Source organism: Carex rostrata, chromosome 30 (assembly GCF_964058835.1).
Source record: "Carex rostrata chromosome 30, lpCarRost1.2, whole genome shotgun sequence".
In the NCBI taxonomy this organism is placed as follows: Eukaryota; Viridiplantae; Streptophyta; class Magnoliopsida; order Poales; family Cyperaceae; genus Carex; species Carex rostrata.
The window spans coordinates 1,154,457-1,180,871 of record NC_135947.1 but is presented as its reverse complement, the minus strand read 5'-3'; the positions used below and the strand labels follow the sequence as shown (position 1 = coordinate 1,180,871).

The 26,415-nt window shown below is 35.7% G+C and overlaps 1 protein-coding gene and 1 long non-coding RNA gene across 2 annotated transcripts; one reads left to right on the top strand and one right to left on the bottom strand.

The window, feature by feature from the left end:
- The first annotated feature begins 694 nt into the window (after window positions 1-694).
- On the top strand, window positions 695-3,377 carry LOC144547007 (uncharacterized). Its single transcript, XR_013508950.1, has 3 exons — window positions 695-1,537; window positions 1,630-1,675; window positions 1,773-3,377. It is a non-coding gene; the product is annotated as an uncharacterized LOC144547007 (long non-coding RNA).
- An 11,078-nt stretch (window positions 3,378-14,455) lies between these two features.
- LOC144546970 (putative F-box/LRR-repeat protein At3g58880) lies at window positions 14,456-16,924 on the bottom strand. The gene is made up of 2 exons (XM_078295566.1): window positions 15,626-16,924; window positions 14,456-15,079 (listed from the first exon to the last, which is right to left on the bottom strand). The coding sequence occupies exons 1-2, from the start codon at window positions 16,559-16,561 to the stop codon at window positions 14,711-14,713; spliced, it is 1,305 nt and encodes a 434-aa protein (XP_078151692.1). The 5' UTR covers window positions 16,562-16,924; the 3' UTR covers window positions 14,456-14,710.
- Window positions 16,925-26,415: the final 9,491 nt, after the last annotated feature.

The following is a 26,415-nucleotide window of genomic DNA, read 5'->3' as shown; positions in this document are numbered from 1 at the left end:
AGATGTCATTTGTGGTGTTCTTGAGGATCTGGTACTTTCTTTGAGATTGTATGCAGAATCTTGATGATTTTGTAATTTTCTGGTATTGAAGAACTGGAAAAATCAGGTTGGGTACTGATTCTTGTCTTCTTGAAATCAGAGGCAAGCAAAGAATGAAGGAAAAGAATTCAGTGATTATGTTTTTTGTTATCTGTTACATTGTGCAGCGTGCCTTTATATAGAAATTAACAAGAGTAGAGACCAGTTTCTGAGTTAGTTACAAGAACGAGCATTCTAGAATCAATTGTCTTCTAATTTATTCTAACTATAAATCTCTCCAGGAGTATTTTTCAGCTGGACGTCTCCAGTGCTTGTGCTCTCAGCATTCGTTAGCAATGGCGGAGGGGGATTTCATTTGGGAGTAGCCGTGTTTGTTTAAAAGATGGGCTCGTGATGGGAGAAGAGGAGTCGACCTTGTTGAAGAAGTGATATGGGCCCATTGGGCCGAAATCTTATAAGCACTCAGAGCCTCAGAAGGGATTCAGGCACTGAATAGTGGGACCGCTCACGTCAGTAGTAAATAAAGGAGTAGAAAGGCTGATGGCTGGGACCCAGAATGTCAGAAGGAGCCTCAAGAAACGAGTGGAATCAGTTTAGTCACATAACTGGATACCACGCGACCACACATAGCATCCTCACCATTGAGGCAGTAATGGAGGCGAAGGAAGAGAAGAAGAGAGTAATTGAGAGAAGAACCGGAGATGAAGCTGTCAGAGTAAAGAGGCCTGTGAGCCTGTCGTTGGCAGTTTTCTTAATTTTTATATTATAGATTGTATTCAGAAAATTAGTCTTTCAATAGGGAGGCCTTCGCACTTTCTCTTTATAAATGAAAAATCCTTATTTCTGTTATTTTGCAATTTTAACCCCAAAACTTCCTTTATTTGAGAAATTAATCAAAACTATCTAAATCTTCATTTTAAACTGTTCTTAGTGCGTTACAAACTATATTCTATTTACAGTTAACACTGCAATTGCTTCTGCAATTTGCATATATACCTGAGAAACACAAGACTACCAACTATCTGTACCAAATACTACCAAATCATTTCTGGCAAGAGTATGAGGTGCGCAAGATGAAACAGGCAAGTGTTTCCTTTTCTGGCCTGCGGTAAATGTACCCGCTATTTTGTCGAGAGGACTGATATATCAGAGAATACATTTTACTCGAACACTTAATTTCAAGATAGGCTGAGTAGGACCCTAAGAATTATATTATTTGAATGCCGATATCATACCAGCTAGCCTCAATACCCTTTTATACTCGAGAGTCAAGAACACTCAAACAATTACAGTACCATAGTGTTATTAATTCCCCGGTATGTACCATTTTGGTATGCAAGCACTCTTATGTATTCTAAATGACTTTTTAACACCCATTATGTAAATATGGCTCCTTAAAAAATTGTTGTCTTTGTGGTTTTTCCAGGACCAAGGAGACATTATTTTTAAGGCTTGATAAAATGATACTCCCAAAAATATGGCTTCCGATATGAATGAGGTCAACTAAATATTACTATATTTTATTTTAATCATAATTTGTTTAGAAGTTTATTTAACACTAATGCAAATTGTGTGATAACTGATAACCAGGAACAGGGATAGACAAGCGCCCCTGATGGATGAGATGGACACTAAGGTATACTTTTCTTGCCCCTAGATTACTTATCTTGGGAGCAATCTCGATCATATATTGCGACATGGTTTATTATAATTTATTTACATATTTTTCATAGGGTGTAGGTGGACAAAGCAACCTGCAACCTTTTGACTTGAAAAATACAAATGTCAGACTGAAGGAGAACTAATTGGTAACATTAGTTAACATCACACGGTTTAAGTTAATATTGTTGAGAAATAAAATCAAGATCTCAGATTCATATTTCATCATTGATCAAGGAACCAAAGGCTAGGATTTAATCAAGGGGCAAAAAGGGAAATTTGTGTGTATGCTTAGAAATAGAAATAAAGCAACAATGCTTTGTTACCATTATCAAATAAGGGAATAATACCCTTTGATATTCTAACGGCTAGTTGGGCCATGAAAAATATAAATAGGGACTAATGTATTGAATAGATCAATATTAATATATAGAAATCAATCAATATTGTTATGCATAAATTTATCTTCTCTTGGTATCAGAACGGGTTTCCAAACCCTAGAATCAAGCACTACAAGCACACAAAGCAAAAATGGCTCAAGCTACCTCAAAGCTGATAAATACCGTGCTTCATGGCAGCAATTACTTCTCAGGGGCAAGGATTCAGCTAGAGGTCATCACAGGAGAAAAAGTGAAAAAGTTTGGAGGTAACCTCATGGTTCTCACAAACAAGCAATAAAAAAGAAAATCCAAAAACTGGTACAAAACAAATTCCAGCTAAGAAAACCACAATACTAGAAAAACCAATACCAACATCTGTTCTTATCCATACCAGAAAAAAAATATACCAGAAAATTACTAGAAAAACGAGAGCATTTTCTCTTATTAGAAACCAGCAAAGACTGAGCAGTAGTATCTGTTCTTATTTCTCACAAATACCAGAAAAGGCTAGTACCAGCAAACAGGCCAAGAGTACAAAGCAGACCAAAAGGGCAGAAAAGAAAAAATTCGAACCAAACAATGAAGCAAATAAAACCAGATCCAACAAACAAATACTAGGAAAAATTGAAAAAATAAATAAGAAACTCTCAACGATCTATTTCGATCAGATTCATATCAGAAAAAAAAAAAATCCACTGTCCCTGTGTAACTCAACCTCCAACCAAACCTCAAATCCTATCCAAGGACAAATGGAGAAACAATCATGAGCAATTGATCAAGCAAATACCTTCAACCGCCAAAAACCTAGAACCAATGAAAGGGGAAGAATCAGGAAATCCAGGCGCCCACTCGGTGTGACCGCTACCAGTGAGTCGGACACGCGAGGGAAGACTGCTGAACCTCCATTAGAAATCTCCCATCACCGGAAAGCAGATAAGAAATATGAAAGAAAAATGGCGGAGAAAAAATAAAAGGGGCAGCCCAGGCGGCGCTGGAAGAAACGAGAAAACTCATTTCAACTTTTGAGAAAAAAAATCAAAGAAATCAAAGAATGCAAAGTCAGGGAGAAATTCTCTCCATTTCCGAAAGGGCCGGATCTGATGTGGGAGTGTTTCCAACTACTTATTATAGTGCTATATCAAGAAAGAACTTCAAAAACAAGTGGTATCGTTTTAAATTCAATTAAGATTTCTTTATATGAAAAATTGATAATTAATTGTGGTGCTATACAGATCATATTCTTAGAAACAGAAACATGTCTGATAACGTAAATATAGATGATAATTATCAAATATGTTAGTAGCCAAATGAAAAAAAATAACCAATGAATGATATATATGTATATATAATTATCGAATATCTTCTAGAAATATTAAAAAAAAAAAAAAAAAATCTATGTAGAACCTTTTACAAATGTGCAAACAATTTTTTTCTCAAGTAGAGTTCCTCTATTGATTCACAAGTGAAAATGAGTCCAGATAGATCTTTGTCGAAGAATGGAGACTCCACAGAAAAAACTCGAGGATTGACTTTCATGGCATAGCTGACACATGTGCAAACAAGGTCAGAGCAACTACCAAGAAGGATGTGTCATGATGGGATAACAAGGAGATCTCAACAAATTTTTTAAACTTTACATCAAGTGCTCTTTTCCTGTCCTCGGTACTGAGACGATATTCATTCTCTAAAATAAACTCATGTGGATCAAAGTTGAGATGAGACAAGGAGGTCCAAAGGTTCACCCATCTCTTTGACACAACGCTCGTTTGAACCACCTATCGTATCCCTAAGAATGACAAAAAATGTTGAAGCATTTCATCTGACAAACTACTTATCCTGTCATACTTGTCATTCGGCAGCATGTATATTTGTTGGTGTTGTTCATTGCTCATACCTTGAAGTTAACACCTATGCACAAAATAATGTAAAAGAAGAAAAACATCATTTATAATACCAGCAGTAAATCAGTTTATAAGAAAACTTCTAAGGATGATTTATATCCACTTTTGATATTTCCATTGTGCATGCAAAGTCATTATTCAATTGAGATTGCTAATTCAATAAGAGAATATGACTTAAATTAATCAATACCAATCAATAATAGAAGATTGAAAATTTAATAGATCTGAAACACTGACTGGCTTTTGCAACAGAAGCACCGTGCCATAAACCATCTATGACAACAACATGTAACAATTTTCCAAAACATGTAACACCATGCACAAACACCATCTCTTTTAATCGATAATTACTTGGTTTTATATTACCATCAAGCATCCACACAACTTATTTAAATAATGAGAGAAATTAGTGATATAAAAAGTGTAAGATATACATCATTAACATAGGAGTACCGAGAAGAATATTACCTGAAAATTGAAAAAGTACTAGAGGATGTCAGACAAGCAGAGCATGTCCAAAGGAGGAGGGGAGAAAAAAAATCTAGGGTTTGAAGAGGAAGAATTGAAATGAAAAACTTGAACAAAACCTTAATTAACAGGGACGAGCCCCAAGCACATTTATTTCAATCACTCTAATTTGGGGCAAAATTTTGTTATATTTGGCTATATATTTGTATAATTTTGATTCTGAGAACACGCAGCCTAGAAATTTCCCTATAACAAAATTTTACTAAATTATTTAAAAAATTTATTATTTAACATTTTACTGAATTAATTTAAAACTTAAATTGACCGATATGCCTTCCTCTTCCTCATTTTAATAGTTAAAGAAAATAGAAGAAAGAATGTTAAATTTATAAGGGAATATTAGATATTGTGGTGTTTTGATGGAAAAAATGGTTATTTTAAAAGTTTAAATGGATACACTAGACATTTTGAGTTTCATATATTTGGCTTAATTGTATAATTTTGGAATTTTGGCTATATATAATATCCTCCGACTCATCCTAGATTCGAGGAGTGTTTTAGAGAAGAGGTGGAGTTAGGGGCGGACCTACATTGAGCCAGGAGGGCAACTGCCTCGAGGGTTTTATTCAGACAAGCACGAGGGTATTACCGTATTAGAGAGGAGAGGGAGAGATCAGAGATGGCAAATCAGGGCGTTTTAGAGAAATCGATTTGACGGTTCAACCCATTCTGTTATCCATTTATATGGTCAATTTGAAATGGTTCTGTTTGACTCTCCGCTGAACCTTTGAAATCCAATCCAGATCGTTCATTCGCTTCATGATTCATGCAGGTTTTGCGAGCAGTCATAAAACTGAAATCGCTCTTCGCAATTACCACAATTTCCTTTCTTTTCATTACCAAAAAAGAAAAAAAAAAATGATTTCTTATATATGCTTTCCATTACCACAATTGCTCTCGTGCTTGTCTAAAACCTTCATTTCTTATATATGTTTTTCATGCAATTGTATCACATAATATGAATTTGACGAGCAAATGATAAATTTGCGGCAGGCGATTGCGTTTTAATTTTAAATTGAACCAAATGATAAATTTGTTGGACCAACTTCTAAATTTTTTGTTTTTATTTCTGTTTTTTTTTTTTTGCATCTTCTAATTTTTTTTTTTTTACCACAATGGATATCAAGTCAATCAATAAATGTTACACTGGACCTTGTTTTTTGTAGGTTGACCGTCTAATTTAAATCAGCTTATAGAAACATAACTGTATAGCAGTGGTGAAGTCCAAATTCCAAAATAATATTGACAACTTCCACTTATATAAACTCTGATTATTTATTTTTTAGTAAAAAGGCACTAGGCCCGTATCATTTCGAAGCCAAGTTAAGTTACAAAACTACAGTTGTCAGAGGCCTGCCTATAACGCCTGAAATGAAACATTCTACTACTAGAACCATAGACTTCTCAAAGAAAAAAGATAAGCAATCCAAACTGAACAAGCAAACAACAAATCACACGCTGGTGATGCAAAATAGTGATTAGGTTTAGTCTACAAGGAAACTAAGATATAACAGAGACTCTTCTCCAGAAATGCTTTTAGTCTGCATCTTCTTCATCATCTGAGATGATCACTACTTGATTTCCAGTAGCAGGATTCCTAGTCTGGAGTGGTATGAGAGAGGTGTCTTGAGGCAGCGACATAGCTATGTCAGAATCCTCAGCACCCAATCCTGACCAATACAAAATTAATATAGTTATATTGGATAAGATAATTGATTTTTGAGAAGCACATGTACTTCGATCAAAACACTGATCAGGTTCTTAGTAATTAATGCGATAAATAGGTCTAGGAGGAGTGTAATTAATCGAAGAGCCCAAGTAGTAAATGAACAAACCTGCACCATTATCCATGTGAGCTTGATCAGTTCCTATGTTGTGTAAGGAAAAGAAATTATCCAGATTGAGAGTAGGAGGTGGCTGATATGGGGCAGCATATGCATTGGTGACTGGTTGAGCTTGGTCAGCAAACAGGCTGGAATTTTGGCCTGGATTGTGAAGAATCCATGGCTGAGAGACTGGTGCGTAGCCAGCATATTGGCCTGGATGGTGAACAATTGGTGGCTGAGAGGGTGGTGTGTATTGAGATGGGCCAGCAAACAGGCTGGAATTTTGGCCAATGAAGTAGATGTCATTAGAAGAGGTGGTGCCTGGATTGTGAACAATCGGTGGCTTAGCAAGGGAGAAGAGACGCTTTTCTTCATCGAAAAGACGTCCTAAAAGATCGGTCATAGTGAGAGTTTGTGAGGTCCTGGTGATAGAAGTTACAAAAGGCTTAAACTCCTGACCAAGACCTTGAAGAAAGTAGGACACCTGTTGTTGTTTATCTAAGGTATACCCGGCATTAATAAGTTGCTCAATAATCACATTAAACTGTTGCAGATAATCAGCACAGGTGGCATTGCCCTTCTTGATCGTTTGAAGCTCAAGCTTCAATTTACGGACTTTGGGGAAGTAATGTGCAGTGTACATGCTGTGAAGGCATTCCCACAGCTCCTCTGTTGTTGCACACGGCTGATATCTCAATTCACACACAATGGTTGGAGGCAGAGAGGACCACAACCAACTCCGTATAAGCTCGTCTTGTTTCCACCTCACACCATGACCCATGGTGCAATCAAGATAATCTTGAAGACCAAGGCCACCAAGAACTCGCAACACTTCTGACTCCCAGTCAGGAAAACTCTGTTCATAATTCTCGTCATTTAAAGGGATGCTGATTTGATGGTTGATTTCGATGGGATTTTCATATGTAGAGGAAATTTGAGGATTGGTAGGATTTTCAGGTGTTCTTGAGGATCTGGTACTGGCCTTTGCAATGAAAGGCGGATCTTCAGGATCAAATTCACTGGGGAGGGGAACGATGCTGTAAATGAAGCGAAGACTTCTCCATAGCAGATGAGTTGTTTTACGCGCATACTTTCCCAGGAAAGACTGAGTGTCAGGATGCAGAGTGGAGAACAACCAATTCCATATATCCTTATCTTTTTTCTTCCAGTGCTCAAACTCAACACTAGCGGTGCCATCAGCAGGCATTGAAGGACAATTTGTGCCATAAAAATAATCTAGAAGTCTATGGTCACGAAGAACATCAAAGATTTCTCTCTCCCAGTGAGGATAATTCTCTTTATAATTCTCAAGACATAAAGTAGTCTCGATGCGATCAGTGATTTGAATGGGATTTTCAGGTGTTGGAGATGTCATTTTTAGTGTTCTCGAGGATCTGGTACTAATCTTTGAGATAATTAGATGCTGATCTTGAAGATTTTGTAATTTTCTGGTATTGAAGAACTGGAAAAATCAGGTTGGGTACTGATTCTTGAAATCAGATTAAAGGAAAAGAATTGGGTGATTATGTTTTTTATCATCTGTTATATTATACCGCATGCCTTTTTATATTGAAACATGAGTGAATAGAGACCAGTTACTGAGTTACAAGAACGAGCATTCTTGAATCTATCGTCTTCTAATTTATTCTAACGATAAATCTCTCTTGTATTTTTCTACTGGACGTCTCCAGTGTTTTCTTCATTCTGATCACATGTAATTAGTAACGTGGTACCAATTAACTGTAATAATTGCAAAATTATGAGCTTGTAAAGAGATCAGGGAGAGGAGGAAAATAAGGAGAAGAGAGGAGGAAGACAGAGAGTTTGAGAGAAAAACAAGGAGAACCGATATTGTATTAGTTTCACATTTACTTTTTGTTTTGTTTTGTTAGCAACGGCGGAAGAAGAATTGAGGATAGCCGTTGAGATTGGTATTGACCAAGTTAAATCGAAAGGAATAGGAAGAAGCGCGGGAAGAAATGGGCTTTGGCCGGTTGGGCAGGAGTGTAATGAAAAGGTTCGCAGACAGGTGGGACCCTTAATGAAGAGACAAGAGTCTGTATTGTGGGGACCAGGAGGGTTTAGGGTTTAGGGTTTAAATTGGAAAGCGGGGTCCGCATGTAATAGAAATAGGCAATAACAATTAATGGGAGTGAGAGAGACAAATTCAGATGTGGGTCTTATAAGTCAGTGAGTGAGATTTTAACTTCCACGTTTTGTGTATTTAATTATTTGTTGATTAGAAATTTCATAACTCATTTAAATTTTTATTCAGTCAAGATTATGAGATTATTTTTATCTTTAGATGAAAAGTTTTAATTTTCTGAAACTTTAGATTATTAATTTCATTTATAATTATTTATTCCTAATACATTAGTCTGTTCTGAATTGTTGGCATTTTAATCCTTGAGATTTATTTTGAATATCATTTTGTATCAATTTTTTTTTGTTTTAATTTGTTACGTCAATTTAACATTTTGATTTGCTTAGAATTTAATTTTGTTAATTATTGACTGTTGTACATTCAATTTAAATTTCTTAAATAGTTTCGAAAAATTTATTCATCCATATTTATGTTGAGGAGGGTTCAAATGCACCCAAATGCACCCTATCCTTTTTCTCCATTTTCAAAGTCCGAATAGTCAATCCGAACCGTTAGATGTGATCTATATATTAAGATGTGCTTGGAGACCAAATTTTATATTTTTTGAAATTTGTTTACTATTTATTAAGCCACTTTGAAAAATCGCTGATCCAATGGTCCAGAAAATGTAAAATCAGCGATTTTCAAAGTGGCTTAATAAATAGTAAAAAAATTCCAAAAAATGTAAAATTTGGTGTCCAAGCACATCTTAATATATAGATCACATCTAACGGTTCGGATTGACTATTCGGACTTTGAAAACGGAGAAAAAAGATTTGAAAGATAGGATGAATTTGGGTGCACAAAAATTTGGGTGCATTTGAACCCTCCTCATTTATGTTTAAGTTAATTATTACTCATTAATTATTGTTTATTATTAATTAAACAATTTTTAACATATGATTATCACATTTTGATTGCTGTTCACATTATATAAATTAAATAAAGAGAGCACGTGTTTAGTAATTGTGATGGTGGTACAAAAAAACGGACGGCCCGTATTAATCTCTGCTGGGTCAAAGTCAATCCGGTGCCTAGAGAAGATATAGTTGCCCGTTTTGAGATTCATGCCAAGTCAAAAATGATTTACAGGGGAACAATCATGCATGAGAGGATCATTACCGAATCAAAGACTCATCAGCTGATAGTAAGAGGGGTATTTAAAAAAAGAACAATTATTTCAATCCCCACACTCCAGTACCCCCATTGTACCCCCATCTCTTAAACAGATTTTAACTTCTCATCAACTAACTTAACTAACTAATTTATTCAAAACACTAGTATAAATACTTGGAAGATAATAAATTAATACTTGCAAATTAAGATATTAATACTTGCATATCTAACTTGATATAACTATATGGAGGGACCACTCAAACTACATGGGGAGAAGAATCATACACATTTTTAGAGGTGGGTTTTTTTTTTCTTTTTTTCAATATCTTCCACATTTCTCACGTTCTATGAAGAATTTTGCGAATCTAAAACCACAAATGTATTCTACGCAATTTTATCTTTCAAATGAGATCCATGATGACGTACTTTCGGATTCATCGTCACACAAGTATTTATACCTCATTGTGCAAGTATTTATACCGCATCATACAAGTATTTATACCTATACTTGTAAGTATTTATCCCCAATCGTGGACCCCGCATCTCTGCATCACATTTCCCTAATCGTCCCTGTGTCAACTTTTCTCTAACAAAAATAGTTGACCACATAGGTATAAATACTTCAGTGCATAGATATAAATACTTGTAATACTTGATATTAATATTTTTAAATGTCAGCAGTGTCATATGTGAAAAATACTAGGTATAAATACTTAAATGACGAGGTATAAATACTTGTATGATGACGAACCCGAAAGTATGTCATCATGGATCTCATTTGAAAAATAAAATTGTGTAGAAGACGTTCGTGGTTTTAGATTCGCAAAATTTCTTATAGATCATGAGAAATGTGGACAAGATTGAACAAATAAAATTGGGGGTACAATGGGGGGATGAGAGTGCGGGTACTCATATCATCTCCCTTAAAAAAAAGAACCAAACATTTCCTGGTATTCAATATTCAGGAAGAATTAAGTTTCTTTGCAGATAGTGGAATAATGAAACAATTTTAGGTAGAACACTGCCCCACCCCCAGCTGAATTGTAGTTCTATTAATTTTTTTTTTTTTTTTTTTGCTGCCTCAATCGAATGTTACACAGTTTGTTCGTCAAAAAAGGAAACGAAATACAGAGAACAGAAAGCAAACTTCATCGAAAGATGCCAATGGTACATCTTCATAAAACATGCACTGCACTTTATTGCAAGCAAAAAAAAAAAACAAAAGAGAGAGAAAGAAAGAAAGAAAGAAAGAAAGAAAGAAATGAGAACGAGGACAGGGGAATGAAAAAGTAAGTACGCTCAGATAGATTTGACCAAATCACTTTCTGATCCTCTTTATATATAATTGAGAGTAGTCAAGAGCAACAACTCAGGAGGCATCTGCAAATTACTTCCACGGAACTTTGGTGAACTTAAGAACTCCCTAGTTAAACTCAATATATATAACCTTCCAAACAGCACAAATTGAACTTTGAGATCCTTGTGGCAGCAACAAGCATGCTATCATGCGTTGTTTCACTGAAATATGAAATATATATTATGTATGTTTGAAGAATGCAATTCTTGGTTAAGTGTCATCTTACAGAATGATTTGTATTAATACAGTACCAGCTACAATTGAAATAGATATTATCAAAACATCAAACTAAATTCGATCTCATGGCCATCAGAAACCTCCATTAGGTGAGGGTTGTTGGTTCAATAATAATGAAAAAACAACAATTACAAATCGTAATTATAATATTAATCATCTATTGAGATGTCAAATTAAGTGAATTACACGAATTTAACCCAATCCAAATTAATTTAACCCAAGGTCGGTTTAACAGAGCAACTTTTGCTCTTTTCTCCCAAGCGACAAAAAGGGAGAAAAAAAAATCCTAGCAGCCGCCGTCGTTCCCCTTTAATGTTCTACACCTCTCCATTTCATCTCTTTCACCTCTTCTAGTTCCACCTCCGATATAGTGATACCTTCCCCTCTCTCTTGTCTTTATTTGAACGGAGAGAAGAATGAGGGAAAGGGGAGGAAGCCAAGCGGAGCTGACCGGAGCCGAGAGCGCGGTATCATCGAATCTCGAAGCGTAGAGCCTTTACTACCTCCATCTCGATCGGAGCACTGCGGTGAGCAAATCCGACTGTCGGAGCCCGGCGGCAATCGGACAAAAGCGGATCCGTTCGTGAAAAGGGATGGAGAAGAGGTAATAGGGTGTTTAAGAGTGGATTTTAGGATTAAGTGATTAGAGTAATTTACGAAATTTTATAATAATAAATGAGTTTAGATCTAAGAAAGAGAGTCATTTGACTTGTTGTAAGTCCATTTTTTTATTATCAATTAATGAAATTGTTAGTAGGCATTTAAAGCCACTAACATTCAAAAATAATTTAACCCAAATGAATTTTACAAGAACTTCCTACCTCAGATCCTACACGACCTTCTAAAGGTTTTCATAACAATCACAGCCGAGCACACTTCTTTAGCACCACTTGACAGATCCTATATTATCCTCCTACCTAAGCAAGCAACACTAGTTATGCCATTTGACTTCCAACCAATTAATCTTTTACATGGTGTACACAAGATTTTCACAAAAATTTTGCAAACCGACTTCAACTACGGCTATAGGATCTAATTGAAGAAACTCAAACTGGTTTTCTCAAAAACCAAACCATCGTAGAAAGCTACATGTATGCGCACCACGTACTACACCATGCGAAGAAAGTCAAAACACCAATTGTGCTCTTCAAGGCAGACATAAGAAAGGCCTTCGATACGGTGAGTTGGGACTTTATCTTACAAATTTTGAAAAAAATTGGGTTTCCAACATAGTGGCATTCATGGATAAAGAACATAGTCCTAATCGGTACCTCTCAAATAATGATCAACGGCTTGTTGGGTAAAAAAAATCATCTTGAAAAGAGGAGTCCGTCAAGGGGACCCGCTCTGATCACCTCTACTCTTCATAATAGCTACGGATTTCCTAGCATGTTATTTTGAGAAATTAACCACTTCAGGTGCAATCTGACTACAATTTGAGAATACGAAACCGTGTCTACTCTATGCAGACGATGCACTATTCTTCATAAAACCTAAAACCCAATAGATACAAGCACTTACGGTAGCCTTAACAGTCTTTGAACGGGTTTCTGGATTAGAGATTAACAATCACAAATCAGAATTGATACTGCCACAAGAAAATCAGATGGAGGGATTAGCTCTAGCCAATATTATAGGATTTAAAATGGATTCTCTGCCTTTCACTTACTTGGGCCTCCCTCTATCAAACAAGGCACTCCACAAGTCCACATACCTTCTACTCATACACAGACTCAACAGTAAACTCGCGGGTTGGGCAGCCACTCATCTCTCCATTGCCGGAAGGTTAGTTCTATTGAATGCAGTTTTATCATCCTTACCGACATACTATATGACGATTATGAGACTACCACAATGGATAATCAAAGCAATTGACAAAATCAGATGACACTTTCTTTGGCATGGGGTTTCGGAACAATCCAAAAAAATTCATCTCGCCAACTGGGAACTGGTCACTACACCGAAATCTCTTGGAGGCCTTGGGGTACCCAATCTCGGTACCTTCAACTCGGCTCTCTTGATGAAATGTCAATGGAATTGGCAAAAACCTGCAAGGACCTTATGGAATCCTATCAAACAGGACATAGTAACAGTTATCAATTTCATACCACAAGCACCTCTTTTCACAAAAACCCTTGCACATGTGTATGATTTTTATAACATGTCAACAATTCACAAGTTGGGTAACGGATCAAATTTTCATTCTGGACTCAAAATTGGGGATTGGGCTTCTTGCAAAACAAATTCCCCAATCTTTTCTCTCATGCCATGGACAAAGAGGCAACAGTAGAGTCAACACTCACCACTGTTTCACTTATCACAATATTCAGACCTGTTCTGACACTAGAGGCAACACAAGAATTGATAACTCTTCAACAGTGGCTTGCTGGGATAAGACTGGTGCCGGGCCAGCAAAACGAGTTACAATGGAGATGGTCCAAAACAGGCCTGTACACGGTAAAATCTGCTTACATGGCAATGAAAAATACATCGAGAATTGATTCAGAAGTGCACAAGATCTGGAATATCAGGGCACCGCCAAGAATAATTATATTTGGATGGTTACTGCGTAAGAATAGAATACTAACGATTGACAACCTTACATGACAGGGATGGCAAATTGTAAACCGTTGTATTCTATGTAAAATGAATGCAGATCAGTAAAGCATTTATTCTATGAATGTCCTTTCTCTCAAGCATTATACAGCACATCAATTCAAGATTGGGGAACCATACAAAGAACATCACCACTCGAGATCCTTCTGAATGTCACATTTAGAGAAGATACAAGATGGATGCTGCTCATTACACAGTTTATACTTTGGCGGGAATGTTGTTCTAGAATTTTTAGAGACTTCTCCAAAGATCTAGACCAATTGCTGGAAGAAATCCAAGCACAGAAGAATTACATGCTGAGAGATTAGAAGCCATGCAGCATATCACGCATCTTTTATTTTCCTTCAGTTTCTTTCTGCCTTTTCATTTTAACTAGCTTATTGTTTACTTTACTTTCTTTACTTGTCTTTTTCTCTTGTATTTCTCCTTAGCTCAAATGCCTTGAGCAAATTCTATTTCTTACTTATGCGTTACAAAACCCTTGTAACAAACACTATCAATCAAATATGGGGCTTGACCCCTATTTTTCCTCAAAAAAACTTATAACTGAGATAAACCGGAGCCAATTGAACCTGACCCAAGTCACTTAACACAGAACCTATCTTGTATATCGTTGAATCAATGCAATAGCCTATGGGCTTTCAACTAAAAAAAAAAACTGGACTGTCATCACTCAGTCATATTCTGCATGTTTAGAGCTCCTTACAAGTACTGCCAATCTGCAAGCATTTCCATTTAAATATCACGATACAAAACCAAAAACATAGCACATACCAGTAAAAAAAACTGTGTCATTAGAAATAGTTCAGTTCTATCTGAATTAAATTGACCACGGGATATGCTACTATTGTCATAACAACTAAAAGACTAGCCATGCTCGATTTATCATAGAAAAAAAAAAAAAAAAATCAAATGTGCTCTGATACAATAATCTCTACACCCCTCATTTGTAACCTCCTTGGGAGCAAAGCCTTGTTGATTTTATGGGCTCTAATATAATCTTTCAAAATTTTGATTTCAACCTGCTTAAGATTCTTGCATCCAAATAAGTATTGAAATAAGTACACCCACATTATACCCAATGTTTGGTGGATGCCAGTTTCCTCCACACGACAATGTCTTGCACACATGTATAACGTGATCTTTTGTAGATTAGGTGTTTGCTGAAGGAACAATGCAATTGGACTTAAATTACAAGTCATGCACCAACTACCAAGACACAAATCTATTAGGTTATGGAACTCTCCGAGCTTTGGTACTGCTGCTCCTGAGATATGCTGCACAAATCAGAGGAGAATATGTTCAGAAGATTCAAGGTGTGTGAGTTAGAAAATATAGCAATTTAGAAAATGAGTGTGGAAATGAGTGTGAAAATGAGTATGTGAGTTGATTCATTCCATGTGTATAGAAAGATGAATTATGTTGTTTGAGTAATTCTATAATGTTAGAGTGTTAATCATAGTAGGAAAAATCGGTATCGGGATCGGGATCGGTCCCGGCCGATACCAATACGGGATCGGAGGATCGGATCGGGATCGGCTCAGGATCGGCTCAGGATCGGATTTTTTTTTTCTTTATGATTTGCTATGTGAGGATCGGCTCAGGATCGGATCGGGGCCGGCCGATACCGATCTGGATCGGCCGTATCGGATTGGTATTGGCCGATTTTTCCTACTATGGTGTTAATTAGTTTTATCATACACTAGTGTTTCGATAATATAAATGTGTTTGTCATACTAACTAATGCTTCTGTGATGTCAAGATGAGCAATATCAAGTTACAAATTAAATGACAAAAAGTTTATATTAAAATTGCATACTTACCTTCATTTCTTTTATATGTAGCTCGAGAACTGTAACATCTGAAAGGCCGCCTATATTATCACCGAAATCAAAATAACGGAAAATATTTCGCATGAAAGAAAAAGTGTTACCCACTGCAGCTGTACCTGTACTTTTCCACTTGAACTCTACATGAAAAGGATGACTGATAATCACCGAGTTGACTGCATCCCCAAAGAGGCAAGAGTGTACACATATTATTCTATAATTGTGCACAAAAATGCAATCACGGAGAGATAAGTACTTTAGCTTCTGGCTGAAAATGCATGAAAATTCATTACCACAATTTTCCAATGACACGTCTTCAAGAACTGGACACCCTGAGAAAAGTCTGGTGATGCATCTATCCTCAAGGACAGTGTTTGTAAGCTGTAACCTTCTGATTTGGGGAAGATTTATAAAATTTGGTATTCTTTGTGTATAATTCCAAGTTTTTCTCAAGAAGAGCTCCTTTATTGATTCACAAGAGAAAATGGGTCCAGATATATCTTTGTGGAAGAATGGAGCCTCCACAGAAAAAACTTGAGGATTGACCTTCATGGCATAGCTGACACATGTACCGACAAGGTCAGAGCAACCATCTTGGTCTAAGATTTTAATCCGGAAAGTGTCCAAGAAGGATGTCTCATGACGGGATAACAATGTCTCAACAAATTTTGTATACTTTGCATCAAGTGCTCTTTTCCTCTCTGCGGTACTGAGATGATATTCATCGTCTAAAACAAACTCATGCGGATCAAAATTGAGATGAGACAAGGAGGTCCAAAGGTTCACCCATCTCTTTGACACTACGCTCATTTGAACCGCCTGTCGTATCCCTATGAAGGACAAAATATGTTGGAGCATTTCATCTGGCAAACTACTTATCATGTCATACTTGTCATTAGACATGCTTGTACACTTGTTGGTGTTATTCATTGCTCATGCCTTGAAGTTAACACCTATGCACAAAAAAATGTAAAAGAAGAAGAAACTCAGTTATAATACCAACAGAAAAGCAGTTAAGAAAATACAACTTCTAAGGATGATTTATATCCCCTTTTGATATTGTCATTGTGCATAAAAGTCATTATTTAATTGAGATTGTCTAATTCAAAAAGAAAATATGACTTAAATTAATCAATACACATCAATAATAGAAGATTGGAAATTTAATAGATCTGAAACACATGACTGGCTTTCGCAACAGTGGCACCATGCGATAACCCATATATGAAAGCAACAGGTAACACTTTTCCAAAAAATAAGATGTCATTCTTACTTCTTAGATTCATAGTCTGTGCACAACACCATCTTATCTTTCAATTGATAATTACAGTAAGAAGTCATTAACTTCGTGTGTTACTTGAATTATATTTCCATAGGCATCCAGACAAAATGGAGCAAATTTGGTGCAAAATATGATGGATGAAAACTTTAATTTTGAGAGAAAAAAAGTAACGTAAAAGAAGTTGAAGATGACTTATTTAAATTATGAGACAAATTAATGATATATAAAAGTGCTAGATATACATCACTAACATAGGAGTTCCGAGATGAATCACCTTGAAAATTGAAAGAGTACTAGAGCAGGTCCAAAGGAGGAGGGGAGAGAAAAAATATATATAGCGTTTGAAGAGGAAGAAAAGAAAAGAAAAACTTGAACAAAACCTAATTAACAGGGCCGATCACCACAGGCACATTTATTTCAAGCACTCTAATTCGGAGCAAAATTTTGCTATATATATATATGGCTATATATATTTGTATAATTTTGGATTCGGCGAAAACAGCCTAGAAGAATCGATGTCTTCATTTTGTGCATGATTATTAATAATTGTTCGAAATCTATTTACATGATCCTATTCCATTGCAGAACTAAATTTTACACCTGTTCCTACTTCCTGTTTTTGTAATTGTAACTAGAAATTCACAATTTTTAATTCCTTTTTGTGTGGAACGGATTCCAATCTCTCTTCTTAATACGGCAATGTTAATGTTCTACCTGAATCGTATAAAAAGAAGAAGAAATAATTTTACTAACAGAAAAGCAAACTCAAAATTAATGAATAATGGTGCAGCTAGTAGGAAAACATGGATGGCAAGTAGTTGAATTATTTAGATAATTTACTTTCTTTATTTAACCAAGAAACGGAATCTTGTCTAATAATATCGATTAATAAAATAAAATGATTTTCTAATAATAAACTTTCAATAAAGAAACTGTTCTTGTCCAGGCATCCCTTAATTATTTGTAAAGATTTTTGGTCCATGTATACCTTCCGGAATAGTCTAGAAAATAGTAGTCCAGGAATAGTCCATGTATTCTGTCACACCCCAACAATAGGGCAGACTACATGCGCTACCTGAAATTGACGCGTACTTACTGACTGTCAAGTTTCAGACATATAGTTCTTTCACTTGGTTTATACTATACCTCATAAAATTGTAATCATTTACTTCAAATCATATCTTATGTCAAGTTTAGAAAATATGGCCAGGCCTCATATGTGACGTTATGCATTCATAAAATACCTTTCAAAATAATAACAAGTAACAATATTTCGACAAACAAACAACGGATCGGCAAGTATTAATCAAGAAATTAGCAATCAAGCAAACCTAATCATGTTTCAAATAATATTAATCCAAATGATTGAAATCATACCATGCTCTAATCTCATAAATTGATACAAAAACCATTAGTCTCTAGCATCGACATGCTCATCGTCCTAACCTCCTCTGGATGCGGATTGGCGTGTCTTCAAAGAGAGATAAATGAAATATGGCTCTTATTAAAGGAACTGTAAAATGCTATGGCTGACTTTTTAGCTAAAATAGGGAGCTCATTAGCTGAGGGGTATACGGGCTTTTCGTATCCCACATTCATGCAGTGAGAGATGTTTACTTAGGCAGAGTAATGCTGTCATATTTTTTGGTACTCTGTTAAAACTGTATTGGTTATGAGCAATGGAAAAGAATAGCGCCCAAGGGCCGATTTTTTTTAAAATACCCCAAAGAAAAATTAAATTATTAATAATAACCAGGTTTTTGAAAAAATTTTAAAAATGCCCAAACCGCCAATAAATTCGGCGGTCCGGAATTTTTATTCCAAACCGCCGATTTTCCGGGCGGTCCGAGAATTTTTTTTTTTTTTTTTTGCTCCGAACCGCCAAATTTATCGGCGGTCCGAGAAATTTTTTTTTTTTTTTTTTTTTTTTTTTTTTGCTTTTTTTGCAAATCAAATTTGCATATCTGGTTAACATAGCAAAACACCTTAAAAAGTTGTGAAAATTAACCGACATGTAGTCTTGATATCGTAAAACAGGACTGTGAAGTTTCATAGAAAATCTCCGAATAGATCGTGAGATATCAGCTCTCAAAAATTACCCGAACTGGTGAATATTTCATTATGAGCCCAGCTTTGCACATCTGGTTAACATAGAAAAACACCTTCAAAAATTGTGAAAATTGACCGACATGCAGTATTAACATCGTAGAACAGGACTGTGAAGTTTCATACAAAATCTCCGAATAGATCGTGAGATATCGGCTCTCAAAAATTGCCCGAACTGCTGAATATTTCATTTTGAGCGCAACTTTGCACATTTGCTTAACATAGAAAAACACCTTCAAAAATTGTGAAACTTGACCAACATGCAGTATTGATATCGTAAAACAGGACTATGAAGTTTCATACAAAATCTCCGAATAGATCGTGAGATATCAGCTCTCAAAAATTACCCGAACAGCTGAATATTTCATTCTGAGCCCAACTTTGCACATCTGCTTAACATAGAAAAACACCTTCAAAAATCGTGAAAATTGACCGACATGCAGTATTGATATTGTATGAAACTTCACAGTCCTGTTCTACGATGTCAAGACTGCATGTCGGTCAATTTTCACGATTTTTGAAGGTGTTTTTCTATGTTAAGCAGATGTGCAAAGTTGGGCTCAGAATGAAATATTCAGCAGTTCGGGTAATTTTTGAGAGCTGATATCTCACGATCTATTCGGAGATTTTGTATGAAACTTCACAGTCCTGTTCTACGATATCAATACTGCATGTTGGTCAAGTTTCACAATTTTTGAAGGTGTTTTTCTATGTTAAGCAAATGTGCAAAGTTGCGCTCAGAATGAAATATTCAGCAGTTCGGGCAATTTTTGAGAGCCGATATCTCACGATCTATTCGGAGATTTTGTATGAAACTTCACAATCCTGTTCTACGATGTTAATACTACATGTCGGTCAATTTTCACAATTTTTGAAGGTGTTTTTCTATGTTAACCAGATGTGCAAAGCTGGACTCATAATGAAATATTCACCAGTTCGGGTAATTTTTGAGAGCTGATATCTCACGATCTATTCGGAGATTTTCTATGAAACTTCACAGTCCTGTTTTACGATATCAAGAATACATGTCGGTCAATTTTCACAATTTTTTAAGGTGTTTTGCTATGTTAACCAGATATGCAAATTTGATTTGCAAAAAGAGCAAAAAAAAATAAAAAAAAAATAAAAAAAAAATTCTCGGACCGCCCGGAAAATCGGCGGTTTGGAATAAAAATTCCGGACCGCCGAATTTATTGGCAGTTTGGGCATTTTTAAAATTTTTTCAAAAACCTGGTTATTATTAATAATTTAATTTTTCTTTGGGGTATTTTTAAAAAAATCGGGCCCAAGGGCGTGAAAGTTTGCAAAAAAAAAAGTTAATATTTATTTGATTTTAGAATTAAATAAGTTCAAATCTATTTCTTTTCATATCCACAAACATGGAAATAAACAAATTTCAGCGGCAAATATAAAATAATTGAGTTAGATGAAATGACAGTCCACATTGCTAACAGGTGTCCCTCCCATACACATTTTAATCAAAAAAGAAAATTCTTTTAGCTATTCTTATTACTTAATAATTAGTTGATTAATGCACAACTCCCCATTTTTATATTAAAATTAATTTATAAAATACTCATGGTTCTAAAATTCGGAATCGGAAACGGAATCAGAAATTTAACTGTGGAATCGGAATCGGATGAATTGGCCGGAATCAAAAGAATCGGATCGATAACTCAATTTTTTTTGGCAGAAGCTTGTTTTGTAGCCAAAAAGTAGGAAAAAATTGATAAAAAAATAATAATTTGTAAAAAAACTATATTAAGACAAAATATTGTACTCAAAATATACAAGCATTTATATTTTGAGTACTCAAAACTATATTAAGACAAAATGCAAGCATTTATATTTTGAGTACTCAAAATATTGTACTCAAAACTATATTAAGACAAAATGCTTGTATATTTTGAGTACAATATTTTGTCTTAATATAGTTTTTATACAAATTATTTTTTTTATCAATTTTTTCCTACTTTTTTGGCTACAAAACAAGCTTCTGCCAAAAAAATTTGAGTTATCGATCCGATTCTTTTGATTCCGGCCAATTCATCCGATTCCGATTCCACAGTTAAATTTCTGATTCCGATTCTGATTCTGATTCCGATTCCGAATTTCAAAACCATGAGTATATTATAAATTAATTTTAATATAAAAATGGGGAGTCGTGCATTAATCAACTAATTATTAAGTAATAAGAATAGCTAAAAGAATTTTCTTTTTTGATTAAAATGTGTATGGGAGGGACACCTGTTAGCAATGTGGACTGCCATTTCATCTAACTCAATTATTTTATATTTGCCGCTGAAATTTTTTTATTTCCATGTTTGTGGATATGAAAAGAAATAGATTTGAACTTATTTAATTCTAAAATCAAATAAATATTAACTTTTTTTTTTGCAAACTTTCACGCCCTTGGGCGCTATTCTTTTCCATTGCTCATAATCAATACAGTTTTAACAGAGTACAAAAAAATATCGCAGCATTACTCTGCCTAAGTAAACATCTCTCACTGCATGAATGTGGGATACGAAAAGCCCGTATACACCTCAGCTAATGAGCTCCCTATTTTAGCTAAAAAGTCAGCCATAGCATTTTGGCTTCGATAAACATGTTTACAGTCATAATCATTGTCCTTTAATAAGAGCCATAATCATTGTAACGCACTAAGAACAGTTTAAAATGAAGATTTGGATAGTTTTGACTAATTTCAATTTTTGGGGTTAAAATTGCAAAATAACATAAATAAATATATGTTCATTGATAAAGAGAGAGTGCGAAGGTCTCCTCTTTAGAGGCTAATTTACTGAATACAATCTATAATTTTAAAAAAATAATCTAATTGGCGCATAGTACTGCCAACGACAGGTCTCTTTACTCTGACAGCTTCATCTCCTGTTCTTCACTCAATTAACTACTGCAAAAAAAGAAGGTGATCAAAATGTATTACTTGTTTAACTATTTTGTTTGTTGTAATGTTGTGGATACGAAAATAATATACTTCTCCCGATTACAATAAAAGAACTGCATCTACATCCCTGAAATTAATTACAGTAGTTAACATGAATTACAAATCTTTCTCTCAAAAAACATGAATTACAAATCTTTTTAAATTTGAAATCATTCCGCATGAGAGAGTGAATTTGAAAGTGCCAGTGCGGATTTTGAGACCTCAATGTTGGAGATACTTAACACAGCCATGTGTAAATTTGCAAAATTTAACCACAACTTTTTCTTTCTCTCCGTTACCTTTCCTGTTTCTTCTCCTGTCTCGTCTTTCTTGTAATTCAGTTTCCTTCTCCGTTTCTCAATCAATGGAGAGGAACAGTATTGGATTTAGTGGTCGCCAGCGGAATAGCAAACTCGCGCAACTCTCTCAAGAGGATGTTTCTGACCTCCTGGTCGCCACAATCCAGACTCTTGTTATCCTCTTCATTAAACCTGACGTCATTGGTCCCACCTGTCTGTGAATCCTTCTCATTAAACTCCACCCAAACCGGCTAAAGCCCATTTCTTCCCGCGATTCTTCCTATTCCTTTCGATTTGACTTGGTCAAGACCAATCTCAACGGCTATCCCCAATTCTTCTTCCGCCATTGCTAACAAAATCAAACAAAAAGTAAATGTGAAACTAATACAATATTGGTTCTCCTTAGCTTGTTTTTATCTCAAACTCTCTACCTTCCTCCTCGCTTCTCCTTGTTTTTCTCTCCTCCCTGATTTCTTTACTAGCTCAAAATTTTGCAATTATTACAGTTAATTGGTACCATTATGTTACTATTACCTGTGATCAGAACGCAGAGAACACAAGCACTGGAGACGTCCAGTAGAAAATACAGGAGAGATTTATAGTTAGAATAAATTAGAAGACGATTGATTCAAGAATGCTCGTTCTTGTAACTAACTCAGCAACTGGTCTCTACTCAGTACTCATGTTTCTATAAAAAAGCATGCAGTACAATGTAACAGATGATAAAAAGCATAATTACCCAATTCTTTTCCTTTACTCTGATTTGCTTGCCTCTGATTTCAAGAATCAGTACCCAACTTGACTTTTCCAGTTCTTCAATACCAGAAAATTTTATAATCATTAAAATTCCGCATCCAATCTCAGAGATTAGTACCAGATCCTCAAGAACACTAAAATGACATCTGAAACACCTGAAAATCTCATTCAAATCACGCATTGCATCAAGACGAGGTTATGTCTTGAGAATTATAAAGAAAATTATCCTATCTGGGAGAGAGAGGTCTTTGAAGTTCTTCGTGGCCATGGTCTTCTAGACTTTTTTTATGGCACCAACTTTCCTTCATTTCCTGCTGACGGCACCATGAGTGTTGAGTTTGAGTGCTGGCAGACAAAAGATAAGGTTATATGGGAGTGGTTGTTCTCCACTCTGGCTCCAGACATTCAGTCTAATCTGGGACAGTTGGCGCATGCAACAACTCATCTGCTGTGGATATGTCTTCGCAGCATGTACAGCACCGAACCCCTCCCCAGTGAATTTAATCTCGAAGATCTGCCTTTCATCTCAAGAACAACTAAAAATCCTACCAATCCTCAAATTTCCTCTACATCTAAAAATCTTATCCAAATCAACCATCAAATCAGCATTCCTTTAAATGAAGAGAATTATCAACAGAATTTTCCTCACTGGGAGTCAGAAGTGTTACGAGTTCTTGGTGGCCTTGGCCTTCAAGATTATCTTGATCACACCATTGGTCATGGTGTGAGGTGGAAACAAGATAAGCTTATATGGAATTGGTTGTGGTCCTCTCTGCCTCCAACCATTGTGTGTGAATTGAGATATCAGCCATGTGCAACAGCTCCTATGTGGAAACACCTTCGCTTCATGCACACCACAAATTACTTCCAGACAGTCCGTAAATTGAAGCTTCAGCTTCAAACGATCAAGAAGGGCAATGCCACCTGTGCTGAGTATCTGCAACAGTTTAATTTGATTATTGGCCAACTTATTCATGTCGGGTGTTTCTTAGATGACCAACAACAGGTGCCCTACGTTCTTCAAGGTCTTGGTCAGGAGTTTGAGCATTTTGTAACTGCTGCCACCATGACCTCACAAATGCTCACCATGACCAATCTTTACAGACTTCTTTTCGAAGAAGAAAAGTGCCTCAAGCACCTCTTCTCCCTTGCTCAGCCACCGATTGTTCACAATCCAGGCACCGCCTCTTCTAATGACATTTACTTCATTGGCCAAAATTCCAGCCTGTTTGCTGGCCCAGCTCAAAACACACCACTCTCTCAGCCACGGATTGTTCACAATCCAGGCCAAAATCCCAGCCTGTTTGCTGGCCGTGCTGAAAATGCACCACTCTCTCAGCCACCGATTGTTCACAATCCAGGCCAAAATTCCATTGTTCACCATCCAGTCCAAAATTCCAGTCTGTTTGCTGGCCGTGCTCAAAACGCACCACTCTCTCAGACACCGATTGATCCACTATTTTATTCATCATACCAAGAAGTGCCTTCGTCCTCTCAACAGGTGTCTCCTATGCCATATTTCACCCCTCCTGAGTTAGAGTGTCTGGATTATCTCTTGTCCTCCTCCCCCGACACAGGCACTGATCAACCTCACGTGGAAAATGGTGCAGGTCTGTTCATTTACTACTTGGGCTCTTCAATTATTTACAGTCCTCGTAAACCTCTTTATTTTAATAACATTCTTCATGCTTTCCACATTAAGTACTAAGAACCTGATCAGTGTTTTGTAAGTACTCAGAGATAATCATGTAATTGCGCTTTTATATCTTATTAAGGATGGAGCAACCCTCGAGACTCTTCTGCATGGCACAACACATAACGGGCTTTGTGATCCTTTTCTTCCCCAACCTCCTCTTCTCTTGCTTGAAGAACGCCTCTCTGATGATCTCTGACATCTTCAATTAGCTCATTAATTCTTCTTCTTTAGAAATAAAATCTCTTCACAGATAACACAAACTATCTCTTCAATCTTGTGAATTTTCCTTTTGTTCATACTGTTGTCAAGCAAATTAAGGCACATAATTTGCCTTATAAATCTTCTATTTTTACTGCTGCTTTACTTTACCTATTGAAGAAATGCATGCTGATGTGTTATGCTTAGTCTTGCCACCATGTTTAAAGCCGATATACCTCTTAATTTCTTACTAGGATCATAAGTTTGAATGTATGTTTGTCATTAATCAGCACTTGGTTTCAAGAAAAAAATAAAAAAAAACAGGCACGCGTGAAAGGTACACACGACACTCCACTTTGTTTAATTGAGGTGGTTGATGCTATATTTTTAATACAAGTTTGTGCTAATTAGACGTTTTCCTCTTCCTATTTTCATTCCATTTACTTTAGATTGATATATTCATTTGTGCATGTATTTACTTCTGTTATTTTTACAAAATCATTAATATAAAATCAGGAAGAGCATGTACTCAGTTATACAAGTTCCTATTGAATTCATGAAATCAAAATTGACAAAATTTATTTTGCCTGAAGGGGACAAGGCCAAGCTATCCATTCAGCCAGTCGGGCAACAATTTTATTTTGTCCGAATTCTAACAATATTTTTCTTGTTAGATTTATTTTGACCTAACTTGGCTAAATGCTAAAACCATGATTTCAAAATTGAAAAAAGTGGCTTACAATTGTTCAGTTTAAAATTTAGCGCTCTGGCAAGCTCAAATTGGAATAGAAACACACAAAATTCCACCTCAGTTGTATGTGCATGAAAAAGTTATTTGATGCTTTGTTATTTTCATAAATCGAATAGAAACACACAAAATTTTACTTGAAAATTTTCTTCTCAAAATATTAGTTTACCAAACATGAACAATATCTTTCCTCTTTTTTTTTTTAAACTTGGTAGGGACTACCAAGGTCAAACATGAACAATATCAATTGACATACAATGATATGAGTAGAACTAGGGTGCTCTTAAGCTCACCAAAGTTTTGGTGAGCTTAACTCTAAAACTCATCAAATCGATTTCAAATGACGAATCCGAACCGTTGAAACCCGCCTACCTTACGTGTGATGCATCTACATGTGAAATTTTTAAACATTCAAATTAATTTAGTATTAAGTCAAGAGGTCAAAATTAGAAGGTTAATAAATTAATTTTAGTGCATTCATTTTTAAACGTTTTTTGATCGCTTGACTTTATACTAAATTAATTCGAATGTTTAAAAAATTTCACATATAGATGCATCACACGTAAGGTAGGCGGGTTTCAACGGTTCGGATTCGTCATTTGAAATCGATTTGATGAGTTTTAGAGTTAAGCTCACCAAAACTTTGGTGAGCTTAAGAGCACCCTAGTTCTACCCCAATGATGTACCAAGTTTTAATTTGCATATAAATAAACACAAACACATTCATTTATATAGTGACACCAATTAACCGC